The sequence below is a fragment of the Littorina saxatilis genome, linkage group LG10 (genome assembly GCF_037325665.1).
Source record: "Littorina saxatilis isolate snail1 linkage group LG10, US_GU_Lsax_2.0, whole genome shotgun sequence".
In the NCBI taxonomy this organism is placed as follows: domain Eukaryota; kingdom Metazoa; phylum Mollusca; class Gastropoda; order Littorinimorpha; family Littorinidae; genus Littorina; species Littorina saxatilis.
Window position 1 is genome coordinate 23,976,557 of NC_090254.1, and position 15,000 is coordinate 23,991,556.

General features: G+C 44.2%; 1 protein-coding gene across 2 annotated transcripts in view; it reads right to left on the minus strand.

The window, feature by feature from the left end:
• LOC138978463 (uncharacterized) overlaps window positions 1-15,000 on the minus strand; it is a 110,758-nt gene that overhangs the window by 22,057 nt on the left and 73,701 nt on the right. For both annotated transcript variants that reach the window (XM_070351206.1, XM_070351205.1), the window contains exon 2: window positions 4,728-4,878. In XM_070351206.1, coding sequence (XP_070207307.1) covers window positions 4,728-4,878 — 151 coding nt within the window. The remainder of the gene's footprint in view (window positions 1-4,727; window positions 4,879-15,000) is intronic.

A 15,000-nucleotide genomic window follows, 5' to 3' on the forward strand; every position in this document is an offset into this window, starting at 1 on the left:
CGACTATTGCAGTGGCAGGAGGGCTGGCGGACATAGCAGACCTAAACTATACCAACTCTTATGGATAGGTCTCTAGCACAGGATACGGGTGCATGAACACTCCGCGCACTTTCCCAATTTTGAAGCTTCCGCGCATGTGAAATTCCCGCGCGTGGTGTATATGTAAGATGCGCGCGTGTTTTAGCAAAATGTGATGTGAAACTAGCGCGCGTGTCTTTGCTCGGTCAAATGTGAGACATTGAGACATTAACAACTGACACTTGTATATCCATGAAAACTGACACTTGTATATCTATATATTGAACACGTCTTTATTACACAGACAAGTCGATAAAAACGAATGAAGACTTAAACCATGCGTATAAGAATATTTTGTTCACTTATTATATAACAGAAATTAAAGAAAAAATCCATGGCAGTGACAGTGACCGGCCGACAGTGACAGTGTGAGTCTGTGTGTCTGTGAGAGGGGTAAAAAAATGTGTCACAGTGGTCATTGCATTGTGAGTGGTTAGTGAACAGTCAATGAGCAGTCAGTGAAAAGTGCTAACCGTAGGGACTGTGAGTACGCGCGCAAGTTGTATGAGCCGAACCAGTAATTCGTGCGCGGAAGTTACAACCCGATATTGCGCGGAGCATACATGTATTTTACAAGCGCGGAATTTACATATGCGCGGAAATTACCGGCTGCGCAGGATACATGCGGGCGAGTATGAATGCGTGTGTCTGACCTTAACATGGTAGCATTTTTTCTATCTTTTCATTTTTTACATCACTCTTCATTCTTAAAGTTTTTAACAAGGTGGTCCTGAGATTTTAACATCTTTTCTTTCCTTTTTAAATAGTATATGAATTAAAGATTATACTCTTAACGGTCCCCCCCTAAGTAAGACAACGCATACGACCAGAATCTATCCTTCTACAAGGACTCTAGCATATACGTGTTATTATACCCCCACCCCCATCCTTATGGAGAGTGGGTCCCAGCATCGGGGGGATTGCCTGCTCGGCCTCACCCTACTCCTTTCCTCCTTCTTTTTATTTTTTTTAATTTTTTTTTATTTTTTTTATTTTTTATTTTTTTTTATTTTTATTTATTTATTTAATTTTTTTTTTTTTTTTTTTTTTTTTTTTAAATATCATATCAACCCAGTCCTGTCCTTAAGAGGCTGACAAACAATGCCTGTAGGACACAAATTCCCCAGAAAAAAAAAGACGTTAAGCTCTGTTTAGTGCAGTTCTGGCTTGCTCTAAAGATATCATTTGAAAAGCACTGTGTTCGCAGGGCTCCCCATAGAGCGCGTCTCTGCGTCCTATACGCACTAGAAGCCGAAATCACGTACTAGAAATTCATGGAGGGGGTCCCGGGACGCACTAAACCTACAAAGAGCGGGTCCCGGGACGCACTCAATTTCCTCTGTCGTGCGTCCCGTATACTCTTTTCAGACTTTAGTCGTCAGCTAAGTCAAAGTGCAAACACAAATTATCCCATTTTCACGCGGGAACAAAGTGTTCGTGTGTGTTGCATTTGACTTGGTATAGTTGAAGTGTCCTCCTCTAATATTCTGGTAATAAAAAAACCCAATTCATATCACAGTATTCGCGATCTCAATGCGTTATATGTAAATAGAGGGTTTAGGGACCCGGGACTCTTGGGACCCTCTTAAACTCTGCTAAGGGGGTCCATGGACCCTCTAAACATTAAAAGTCGGGGTCCCGGGACCCTCTAGGACAGGTGTCCGTGGGGAGCCCTGATTCGTTTGTATCAAAATTAATGTCCTACCTATTACTTCGACTGGCACGGCTGGCCTAGTGGGGCGGGGATATAGCTCAGTTGGTAGCGCGCTGGATTTGTATTCAGTTGGCCGCTGTCAGCGTGAGTTCGATCCCAGGTTCGGCGGAAATTTATTTCAGAGTCAACTTTGTGTGCAGACTCTCTTCGGTGTCCGAACTCCCCCCCGTGTACACTACATTGGGTGTGCACGTTAAAGATCCCACGATTGACAAAAGGGTCTTTCCTGGCAAAATTGCTTAGGCACAGTTAATAATTGTCTACCTATACCCGTGTGACTTGGAATAATAGGCCGTGAAAGGTAAATATGCGCCGAAATGGCTGCAATTACTGGCCGTATAAAATTTCATCTCACACGGCATCACTGCAGAGCGCCTAGAACTGTACCCACGGAATATGCGCGATATAAGCCTCATTGATTGATTGGTAAGGCGTCCGCCCCGTGAGCGGGAGGTCGTGGGTTCGAACCCAGGCCGGGTCAGACTTTAAAATTGGCAATCTAGTGGCTCCTCCGCCTGGCGTCTGGCATTATGGGGTTAGTGCTAGGACGGGTTGGTCCGGTGTCAGAATAATGTGACTGGGTGAGACATGAAGCCTGTGCTGCGACTTCTGTCTTGTGTGTGGCGCACGTTAAATGTCAAAGCAGCACCGCCCTGGCCCTTCGTGGTCGGTTGGGCGTTAAGCAAACAAACAAACAAAATTACTATGATAAGCCCTCATTTTACATCGACTTCGAGTGGGTCGAGTCAAACACAGAGTTTCTTTTCATTTTTTTGTATTGCTATTTCCTGTATCGGGAACCCAGGGGGTCGTCGAGACCGATTCAGCATCGATATTATTCTGTGTTTTCTTCTCCGCCTAAAACTATTCACACTGTCAAACACAGAGAATAATTACAACGCTGAATTAGTGCCGCAGTCCCCCGGGTTCAAGGGCTGACAAGAAACAACAAAACCCAATTAATCAATCACAATGTTACTATTGCAACAACAGCAACAACAAGAACAAGAACAAGAACAACTACAACAACAACACATGTTATCAAATATGCAAAATCACTTGGCCAAACGAGAAACAAACAGGAGCACAAGAATAAATCATCAGACTCTCAAAAATGATGGTTTATTTCGAAATAGTATACATCTTCTTCTTCTTCTTCGTACATGGGCTGAAACTCCCACGTTCACTCATGTTTTTTCACGAGTGGATTGTTTGCGTGTATGACCGTTTTTACCCCGCCATTCAGGCAGCACACGCCGATTTGGGACAAAAATTCACAAAATCCCCTGTCGCTACGGTCCGCCAATGGTTTACGCGTACTTTGTGATTTGTCTAGATCGGATGATACACCAATCCACCGCAAGCCATTTATCGATCCGACGATAGTTCAGCACTGAACGACCAGTGTCATTACTTGAGGGGACACGACAAATGTCCCGTGTCATGGGTAATTCATAGCGCCACCGACCGAGTACGACAGAGGAGGGGGAGAAGGCAGATGAGTGGGAGTATTGGTAGGGTGAGGGAGGAGGGGGGGTGAGGGGAAGAGGTTTGGCTTCGGCTGGGAGGTCCGGGGGGGGGGGGGGGGGGGGGGAGGAGTACGACGTGGCTATTCGTCTTTTCCTGAAAATCAAAATCAGATAGACTGCTAACATTCCAAAATTCAGAATAAAAATACAAGAATTGTAGTTTAATTTTGTCTTTTTTGTGATTGTGTCTTTTCGTGAGTTTCTGTTCGCTTAACTAAGGCCATTACTTGATTATAAAGAGAGTCGAGCGTCTGTCCGTATCCCCTGATTTCCTTTACAAGTGTGTGCGAACATACACATGACTATATCCCTTGATCGAGTTGATAGTAGGCCTAGATGGTTACAGCTTTGGGTGAAATAGCGCCGCATAATTTAAGGCTAAAAGAACTAGTCGGTATTTTCAAGAGAGCAGTTTTAGGACTTCTATGTCAGTGCGTGTGTATGTGGGTGTGTGTGTGTGTGTGTGTGTGTGTGTGTCTGTGTGTGTGTGTGTGCGTGCGTGCGTGCGTGCGTGCGTGTCTGTCTGTCTATCTGTATGTCTGTCTCTCTGTGTGTGTTGTGACGGCAGTGATAATATATGAGCAAGTGCTAGGGGTTGGATTTTGTGGGGAGGGGTAAACCAGGGGTGTTTAGGGGGGGAAGGGGGGAGGGGGGGAGGGGAAGGAGGCAGGGGGTCAGCCAATCGTTGTACAGCAGATTTTGCTATTTAAAGCAATCTGGGATAACAACGAAGCAAAAGTAAAGGACTGGTTTGGGGGTGGATGAGCCGGGTTTGGGTGGAATAAAATAGGTAGAGGGGGGAAATGGATGAGGTTGGGTATGAACTGTCACTGATGTACCGACAATTCACCCATTGACTTTGCTCTCAGTGGTAGCGATGACAATGACAATATGCCCACACAATGGCAGCCCTGTGTCCGATAACATCAGCTGACTGGCCATTTTGCATAATAAACATGGGCTCTTCACGGTTAATTAGCAGTTAATGGTGCCCCTGGTCATCAGTGACCACAGTCTGTAACATTGAGTGAGGGGTGGGGGGTGGGGCGGAGAGGGGGGAGGCAGGAGAGAGAGAGAGAGGGGGGAGAGAGAGAGAGAGAGTGACAGAGGGGGGGGGGGAGAGAGTGACAGAGGAGGAGAGAGTGAGAGAGAGAGAGAGAGAGAGATAGAGAGAGAGAGAGGTTGTATGTGTATGAATACACAGACAACCACACAGACCAAAAAACTGACAAACTCACTGGCTTTAGACATGGCACATAAAGACAGACAGACAGACAAGACAAGACAAGACAAGACAAACAAGAAGACAAGACAAGACAGACAGACAGACAGGCAGGCAGGCAGGCAGGCAGGCAGGCAGGCAGGCAGACAGACAGACAGACAGACAGACAGATCAATTAACTCACTGTCTTTAGACCAGTATTTCTTGGCATAAGGGACACCGAAGTACTTCTTGCACTGCTCCATGAACTTGTCCCGCAGCCACTGCATGCGCTGTGGGCTCTTTCTGGCCTGCTTCTGTTGCCGCAGCATGCGTTTGGTCTGTCTGATGTCATCCTGCAAATTAAAGAGAAACATTGTATTTATTTTCGTCCTGTGATTTTTATTAATCATGTACTTTGTTGTTTGTTTGTTTGTTTGTTGTTTCTTGCTGTTGATGTTGTTGTTGTTGATGTTATTGTTGGAGGTGGTGGTGTATGTGTGTGTTGGTGTGTATGCGCGCGCGCGCGTGTGTGTGTGTGTGTGTGTGTGTGTGTTTCGGGAGGAGGGGGGGGGGTGCGATAACGTGTAATACACAGAAATCACGCACTGATACCAGAATAGTAACAGGTTAATCATTGTCACACAAACAAAAGCTTGCAATACATTGTACCTTTAAGACAATCTGAAACGTACATTTTATCAGACTCATTTTGAATTGCTGCGGGGTTGTTTCTTTGGTTGTTCTAGTTCTTACTTTTGTCTTCTACTTTATTTTCTCATTTTCTTTTTCTTATTTTTGTTGCGACGGCTGTTTCATCGACAGCTGACCCCCCCAAACACACACACACACACACACACCACACCACCCGCCAAGTCTACCTCAATCGCACTGGGTAAAAAAAACCCATTAGTTTCAGAAATACATCGTTTCGCAAGTTCAGTATTAATCAAGCTCAATGAAAAAGCTTCTTAACATCTTCACAGGTCAGGATGACCTTCAACATGAACTTTTCTATGCGTCAAACAACAACCAAGAATTAAAGAAGAAGACGAAGAAGAACAAAAAGTACAACAAGAAGAAAGACAAATTAAGGCACGCGAGAAGGGTAAAACGGGATCGAGCTATCCTAGTAAGTTGTCTGGATACGAGAAGATCGCATTAGCCAAACGACTTCCCGCCCTGACATCTAATATTCCACGCCATAGGAGGGGTAGGTCGCATTAAACATTAATCCAATCACATCCGTCTTCCGTAATGGCGAAATAATCTTGACGCAACATGTTCCTTTCTTTTGTGGTGTCAGTCAAGTCAACACTGAAGTGCAGCTTTCAAATCAAAGAGAAAAGTTCAAATGAAAGTAACCCTGTGAGTGTTTGTCCGTCGTTTATAACTACACTGTGCTTCACTGCTTCCTTGTTGGTTCGTTTTCCAGTCAAACACAGTTTGATTTGTTCATATTAATTCTGAACTAAGACCTAAGGATCAAATGACCGTCCGTGGTTCATAACTACATTCTGCTTTGATTGCTTACTGGGTAGTTTGCTTTTCACGTGTGTTCACACAAAGACTGCGGATTAAATGACAAGACAAGCACGTCCAGACGAGGAGAACGGAAAGACAGAGAACACGAGACAGACAGGCGGGCAAGCTCTTTACACAAACACATGATTCCACAAGGAACTTAGTCGATAAATATCGACAGGGGGCGGACAAATGGTTTACATGTGAAATGTGTGTATATGGGTGTGGTTCTGAAACAAACAAACCATGTGAACCCCCCCATCCCACCGCTCGCGGGCTGAACGACTGACGTCACATGTCGCTTCGGTCTTTTCCTGAGAAGAACACCGCGTGTACATAATACACAATTCGATCGCGTAGCACTGCCAATGCACATTTTCGCAACGAAAACCGTGCTACTGTTTCTTGTGTGTTAAATCTGAAAGCAATATAAGTGAACGAACAATTGAAAACTGATATCACGTTACTAAACTCCCAAAAGTAATAAATTACTTCTGACTGCGGTACACAATACGGCAGTCACCTCTGCGAATGCTGTCGAAGAATCTAACCGAAAGTAAACATTCTGGGAATCTACGCGCATCGGCCTTGACGCAAGTTCAATACTTAGCCAATGAGCGTGCCGCGGCGAAGTTGGCCGCTGTAAGTCTCGCAGCGCTGGCTGGCTGAGCGAGTTGCGTGTCCATCCTTTTTTGGTCCAAGCCGCACCGTAGACCAAATTAGTAGGTGCTTGATTTTGGTATTTTGATTTTACATAACATTAAACCTTTCTTGGGGTTCATGGTCATGGCAACAGCCATAATAATATTATATCATGTATAATATTACATTTCAGCATATTTGAATTACATGTCATCATACCAAACTGTCATACATTTTTATTCCTACATCATTCTGATTGATCACAACCAAACCTACTATCAGTGGACACATCCAAATGTAAGCGCCTGTTCTTGACAACTTTTAATCGATCTAAAAATAGCAACTTGCTGGGCCCTCTGCCGCCAACAGACACTGTTTGGCCTGTAGGTAAAATGTACAATGTATTTTCTGATTTGTGCACAAAAGCTTTATTTCTTTTTTCTTTTTTTTTAACATAACAATGTTTAATGTCACTGTATGTTTAAAAGACCATGGTCATATTTGTAAAAAAAATGTTAAATTAGAAAATAAATAACATTTTGGTTCATGATTTTTCCTACACCTGTGCTAAAAATAAGAAATAAAAATGTCGGGTATATAAGTCTCTCAAATACAGCTAGGTATGAATGGCTCGGTTTGAGTTTGTTGCAGTTGACCCTGCACAATGCGACATATCATGTTTTTGTTGAACAATTTTGACGTCACCCCTCCCATAGGGTGACGTATTTCACAACTTCCTGTGTTACACAAACTCTGTGATGACCAATTTTGACGTCACCCCTCCCATAGGGTGACGGATTTCACAACTTTCTACAGATGAACAATGTTGCCTTCACCCCTCCCATAGGGTGACGGATGTCACAACTTCCTGTGTACACAAACTGATGACGTATTTCACAACAAAATGGCGCTGCCCATGGTCAACCTCTAAACTATCCGTATAGAATGGGGGCGTCCTCGCCCCCATAAAAAGCCAGTACAACTGAAGAGTCCTGTTCAGACAACATAAAAGAACGAGTTTAACCATGACGGATTCCGTGTGTGAAAGCTCTTTACAAAAGCCATGAAAGTTCAGACCAAAACGATCAAACAAAATCTCGCTTGCAAGGCCAAAGTTTCTTTTTGTCTTCGGACATCTTTGTCAATATGCAAAATTAATCAATGAAGAAATTCCACGCCTGTGCACTAAGAGCAGCCAGGCTGCACTGTGAAAGGCACACTCCTTCTCGTGAAAACAGCTTCACCATCTCAAATCTGGCCAGGCATTTACATCGGGGAATTTGTTTCTTTGTTTGTTTGTTTGCTTAACGCCCAGCCGACCACGAAGGGCCATATCAGGGCGGTGCTGCTTTGACATATAACGTGCGCCACACACAAGCCAGAAGTCGCAGCACAGGCTTCATGTCTCACCCAGTCACATTATTCTGACACCGGACCAACCAGTCTTATAATGCCAGACGCCAGGCGGAGCAGCCACTAGATTGCCAATTTTAAAGTCTTAGGTATGACCCGGCCGGGGTTCGAACCCACGACCTCCCGATCACGGGGCGGACGCCTTACCACTAGGCCAACCGTGCCGGTTACGAATACGAATACGAATACGAATACTTTATTATCTCATACAGAGAAATTTCAGTGTGGTGCACATTAAAAGACAAAACAAATAATAAGACAACAGATAAAAATACCATACGAAGCATACTACACTCGCGCACGCATATGTACACTAACAGGAATAGTAACATGATTCCAAATAGGTTAATTGCCGTAAGCTTTAGCTAAAAGTTTAACGCTAAAAACTATCATTATCACAGGACTAGATATGTCATTGAACAATATTTATCACAGGACTAGTCATTCGAGGGTTATCACACTCAGCATAAGGGTGCACATCAAAGAGTGTAAAAAATATTCATCACAGAAATCAGTGCATATGTTCACCGGCACACATACTAGTTTTAATTAACTTAGGTATTTAAAAAGCCAATTGACTTTGGAATAAAACTGTTCTTAGTTCTGAGCGTGCGGAATCTGGGAGTGCGGAGGCGACGTCCAGAGGGCAGGACCTCAAAGTGGTGAGCGAGCACATCGGGGAAGACCATATAGTTGGTAACATACCAACAATCAACACCCTGACTGACGCTTGTTAGGGTGAGTTGAGATTTGTGTATGAACTCATTTCTTCAACACACTGAAATAGTGTCAAGAAATATTGATACATTCGTCACGATTTCATAAAAAAAATCAAAATAATTCTGCTGAAATTTCCGTGAACAATTAACAGACGTAAATGCTGTTGGAAGAAAACAAGAGCGAAAACGTGTGGCCGGATATGCAAAACAAAACTCCGAATCCTTGCACAGCCAATCGCTGTATTGTGTGTAAAACAGTCTCCAAATATGGTTTAACTATAACCACAAACACAGTTAGGCAACTAGAGCTAATAATCATGTCCGGATATGCATTATAAACACCCAATCCTTCAAGCATCAAACGCAGCAGTGAGTGCACGAAGTTCTCCCCAACATGGCCTCTATGGCTTCCCATCTAAAATAACCATACAAATGTCTTTCGTGCATGCAATGTGGCCATCAACTTTGGCAGAATCTCCAAGCATGGTCACCGGAGTCTAAAGCAGCAAGAGAACGACTGTGGGGGCCCTTTCAATATAGATTCATAAGCTCTTAACGACCGTTCGAGAAGACCTTTAAACAGAGTTTTAACTTATTTGTGTGAGGACCTATAAATACAGATTTGTCAACTCTCATCGACCTAACAAGATAACGGCAATGAAAAGGTACTCACCAAAACACGAACAATAAAAACACGAATAAGGACCGGTTTCGACGTATGTCTTCGTCGGCTACAATACGAAGACATACGTCGAAAACGGTCCTTATTCGTGTTTTTATTGTTCGTGTTTTGGTGAGTACATTTTCATTGTTATCTGGTTCTTCTCACCTGCAGTCACGTGTTCCTATTCTCATCGACCCTTTCAGAAGCGGTTTAAATAGAGTTTTAACTTATCTAATGATACAATGTACATACTGTTTTATAGGCTCTTATCGACTAATGGAGAAGAAATGTAAATGGAGTTTTAACTCAATTTTTGTGCTTCATTGGAATGTTGCATTTTGGGCGGGAGGAGAGGTGGGAGTACCTAGAACACACAAAAATGGGAGTTGTGAAAGAAGAAATATGCAGACAGAGAGAGCGAGGGAGAGAGAGAGAGAGAGAGAGAGAGAGAGAGAGAGAGAGAGAGGGAGAAATAGAGAGAAAGAAAGAGGGGGAAAGAGAGAGAGAGAGAGCTGGGGGAGGGGGGGCTAAAGAGGGATGGAGGGGGTGGGGGTAACAAGGGAGGGAAGGAAGAGACGGGGAAGAGGAAAGGGAGAGAGATAGACAGACACAGAGAAAGAGGGAGAGGGAGACGATGAGTGTGCAAGGAAATATGTGTGTGTGTGAGTGTGTGTGTGTGTGTGTTTGTGTGTGTGTTTGTGTGTGTGTGCGCGTGCGTGCGTGCGTGAGCGCGTGTTTGCGCGCGTGCGCGTGAGTGTGTGTGTGTGATGCAGGTGAGCCGAGCAGTTTTCACGAGAGGCGCTGGATGTACCATTAAAAATAATTGATTTTCTGTCGTCTCTACTCCCTTCCGTCTATATCCCTGACACATACGGTTCAAGTTACAACATCCCCCCTGATTCGTACCAGCCAAACACACAACGGGCTCTCAGGTAAACGCACAAAGGTCAAGTTTCGAGGTGGACATTAACCAAGATCGATTTAAGTGCTCCTACCACGCACACAAAAAGGGAGAGGCACAAACGCAAACAAAAATCGCTTCCTGGATTGCAAATACTCCTGATAAATTCGAAGCTGAAAGGGTCGGGTTTGGTACACTTTCACGTCCAGTTTCTGGGAGAAAACGTTTTAAAGGAACAGTACTTCTCGCGAAAACAGTTCAGCTTGGTACCTCAGATCTGCTCGAGTTTTTACAAGGGGTAAAACCTTCCTCCGCTTGGACTCATCTCGGAAATCAAGTCTGACTTGTTTTTCATTGTGCGTGCGTGCGTGCGTACGTGCGTGTGTGTATGCGTGTGTGTGTGTGTGCGTACGTGTGTGCGTGCGTATGTGTGTTTGTGTGTGTGTGTGTGTGTGTGTGTGTGTGTGTGTGTGTGTGTGTGTGTGTGTGTGAAGAGAAAAAACAAAATTCTGAATTCATTTTGTAAATAGCACCCATGTCACTCTGTCAATCGCCGAAATCAATTCCGCCCAAAATTCCCACTATGCAGATATAGAACAATGGGTGTTGACTGTGGGTATGTGTCCAACCGGATGAATGCTCTCATATATAATGTAAAAGCCTGCCGTGATATGAGATGGTGAGTCAAATTGTGTATGAGGAAATGAGTGTGCCTTCAAGACCCAACATCCGTCATCGGTCTGAGCTAGGAAAGAGAGAATGCTTGATGTCTTACAGGCTAGATATTTCACCTCTTTAAGGACAAGATGGGTTATATGACTCGAGTTGTACGCCCTCATGGCTTTTGACGAGATACACAAGTGTATGCGTGTTTAGGTGGTATCAGCCATCTGCACTTATGGCAGAATGGCCGAGGTCTTTTACGTGCCATTGTGGTGACACGGGGGTGGGACATGGCTTCCGTCTCTGGGTCTGAACATAAAGTTGACCCGTGTCTGTCCCGGCCCGAATTTGAACCTGAGCTAGACACAAAACACAGCAGTGAGAAGTATTCGGTTTCAGCTTTGACGTGCTTTCTGTCATTAAAGTGACGGTTTGCGATTAGATCTTCTGCTACGCGTTGCAGTTCTGGGTTTGAAGAATGTGGACCGAGTTTGCAGTACGTGTACGGCTGATGCCATAGCTACACGCAGAGCTACAGTGGAACCCCCCTTTTAAGACCTCCAAAAATCTGAGAAAATCAGGTCATAAAAAGGAGAGAGTCTCAAAACAGGGGAAGCTTTACCGAGGTTATGAACAACAAGTCTGAGAAAACAGGGTCTTAAAAGGGAACAAGTCGTAAATTGGGGGGGGGGGGGGGGGGTCTTAAAAGGGGGATCAGGTATGGGTGAAATACCAAGACTAGACATCCCAACGGCGGAACTGGCGGAAGAGGAGAGTGAACTCCCAACGGCAGCGAAGGCGGAAGAGGACGTCTAGTCACCCATCCCAACGGTCAGACAGGCGGACGAGGAGCTTGCTCCCAACGGCTGGCTGGGCGGACGAGGATGCCCCATGTTACTGCTGCTTCCACAAGCGCTGGGTAGGAACGACTCGTTAGCCAAGGTAGGCAGCATTCCTAGGAGAAGGAAAACTCTGAAGACAAACCTGGGGGGTTGGACCCATTAGCTGAAACCCCCATGTCACCCCCATGTCACATGCAACTTGCTAGGGGAACACATCCGGCAGAGGTGGCAACAGGACAGATATGCCCACAACCTGGCACCGAAGGCGAATACAACAGCAGACTGGACAGCTCAGGGCGTCAGCATGGATGCGGAAGATGCGACGGCCATCCAGAAAACGGGTAGATTGAACTCGGCAGCCCGGTAAAGCAATCAATCTAGGAGAGCGAAAAAGGGGGATCCACTGTACACGTTTTGTATATACTCTGTATTATAATACAGAAAAACGCGAGCAAATTCGACCCTGTTGCCATCATTTGGAGGACCGGGCCGCTGCGGGACTTAAATTCCAGGCCATGCCGCCTGTCTGTCTCAACTTCTTAGGCAGAACACTCACAGAACAGGTCTACAACAATCCGGTGACAGTTCAACACGTGTCAAAGTACCCGTTTGAATGGCGGTGCTTACGTTATAACTCACTTTGTGAAAGGTACACGACACAATCAGTTGACCGCTCTCTCCTCCACATACTCCGGGTACGTGCCCAAGTGCCCGAAATCACTTTGAAACACGCTGCTTTTGTTGTCATCGGGGTCTTATCTCCCGTGCCTGTGACAAACCGTTATGGACATTGCGCAACTTTGTGATCACTTTGAGCTAGCTCTACATGCGCGTAAAATACCCAAGTGCACTTCTGTTAAGTGCGAACACGCGCGTTGAAGAGAGACTGAGGTACTGACTGCTGCCAATCCACTGCTTTTCTTTAATGACCTCTTCCGGAAGAGTACAGTGCTTTCTTTTCTCCCTCAATCTTCTCTTTCAAGGTGGTGAAGCGAGAGAAATAAAAGCCAAGATGGTATTTAACTTTAATGACATTTGTAAATAAAAGCCAAGATGGTATTTAACTTTAATGCCATTTGTAAAACCTACATTCAGAAATTAGTGCCTATAAACCTTGTTTCGTGCATTTGGCGGTCTGGAAACCGTGACCTTTTTCTTTATTGATTGTTCGTGCATGACCATATGACCTGAATTCAGACATTAGTGCCTGGAGGGAAAGTGTCTGAACACTAATTAACTTACCAGAATTAAGACCCCGGGCACACCAACATGCACCTATGCGCAACACAATGACATCCAAACAATCTATACACGGACCATACAGTGCGACCGCTTAATAAGATGTTTGTGATTTAATATGGAATATATACTGTAATACGTGCTGACCTTCGTTTAGGCTGCCGCACCAGCATCGCTTAAAAGAGCGTTGTGAAAATATTTCAGTCGAGATAATGAGGCAAGAAAACCAAGTCTAAAATGTGTGTCAAACAGCTTTGTTCCTAAAAAAAAGTTCTTCACACAACGCTAGCGAAAGATTTTTGTGATGTAACGTTACGTCCATAACTTCAGTAAGTAAAGCGTGAAGATAATAATTTTTAAAAAGTTCAAAAATAAAAAATTAAACGCTTCAAAGAATTAAGCAGGTGTGTCTGCAAAACGCCAGTCCTGCAGCCATCGCCACAGCGCAAGCAGCATAATGTGGACCAATCACAGTCGCCGGAAAACGTGTCTGCGGCTGACAGGAAGCCACCTCCCCGCTGTTACGGTAATAACGGTCCTCAACACGACACATAGCCATAAACATGATATCGACAAAATGCCGCACAATGTTTGAAAACTCTCACACCGTTACACGCGGCATTATCGCTGTCTGTGATCTTCTTGTGGTGGTGTAAATCTAGACGGCTTCGAAGAAGAATGAAAAAATACGAGGGGTACAGTGAAGGGAGGGGTGGTACAGAAATTAAGGATGACAACGTCTTAGTTCGTTCGTGGTCCGTTTGTAATTGGACGCGCGACATTATCACTGTCTGTGATCTTCTTGTGATGGTGTAAATCTAGACTTCTTCGAAGAAGAATGAAACAAGTCGCGTAAGGCGAAATTACTACATTTAGTCAAGCTGTGGAACTCACAGAATGAAACTGAACGTAGTCCGCCGCTAATGCAAAAGGCAGTGAAAGTGACGAGCCTGTTTGGCGCGGCAGCGGTTGCGCTGTGCTTCATAGCACGCTTTACTGTACCTCTCTTCGTTTTAACTTTCTGAGCGTGTTTTTAATCCAAACATATCATATCTATATGTTTTTGGAATCAGGAACCGACAAGGAATAATATGAAATAGTTTTTAAATCGATTTCGGAAATTTAATTTTGATCATAATTTTTATATTTTTAATTTTCAGAGATTGTTTTTAATCCAAATATAACATATGTATATGTTTTTGGAATCAGAAAATGACGAAGAATAAGATGAAATTGTTTTTGGATCGTTTAATAAAAAAAATAATTTTAATTACAAGTTTCCGATTTTTAATGACCAAACTCACTCATTAGTTTTTAAGCCACCAAGCTGAAATGCAATACCAAACCCAGGCCTTCGTCGAAGATTGCTTTGCCAAAATTTCAATCCATTTAATTGAAAAATGAGGGTGTGACAGTGCCGCCTAAACTTTTACAAAAATCCGGATATGACGTCATCAAAGGTATTTATCAAAAACATGAAAAAAACGTCCGGGGATATCATACCCAGGAACTCTCATGTCAATTTTCATAAAGATCGGCCCAGTAGTTTAGTCTGAATCGCTCTACACACACACACACACACACACACACACACACACACACACACACACACACACACACACACACACACACACACACACACACACACACACACATACACCACGACCCTCGTCTCGATTCCCCCCTCTATGTTAAAACATTTAGTCAAAACTTGACTAAATGTAAAAATACGAGGGGGAGAAGGTTTCAAACAACAAGGGGACATTTTACTTGCAGAGTGAAGATTAAAGTGAAGGGAGGGGTGGTACAGAAATTAAGGATGACAGCATCTTAGTTCGTTCGTGGTCCGTTTGTAATTGGATAATCAGTTG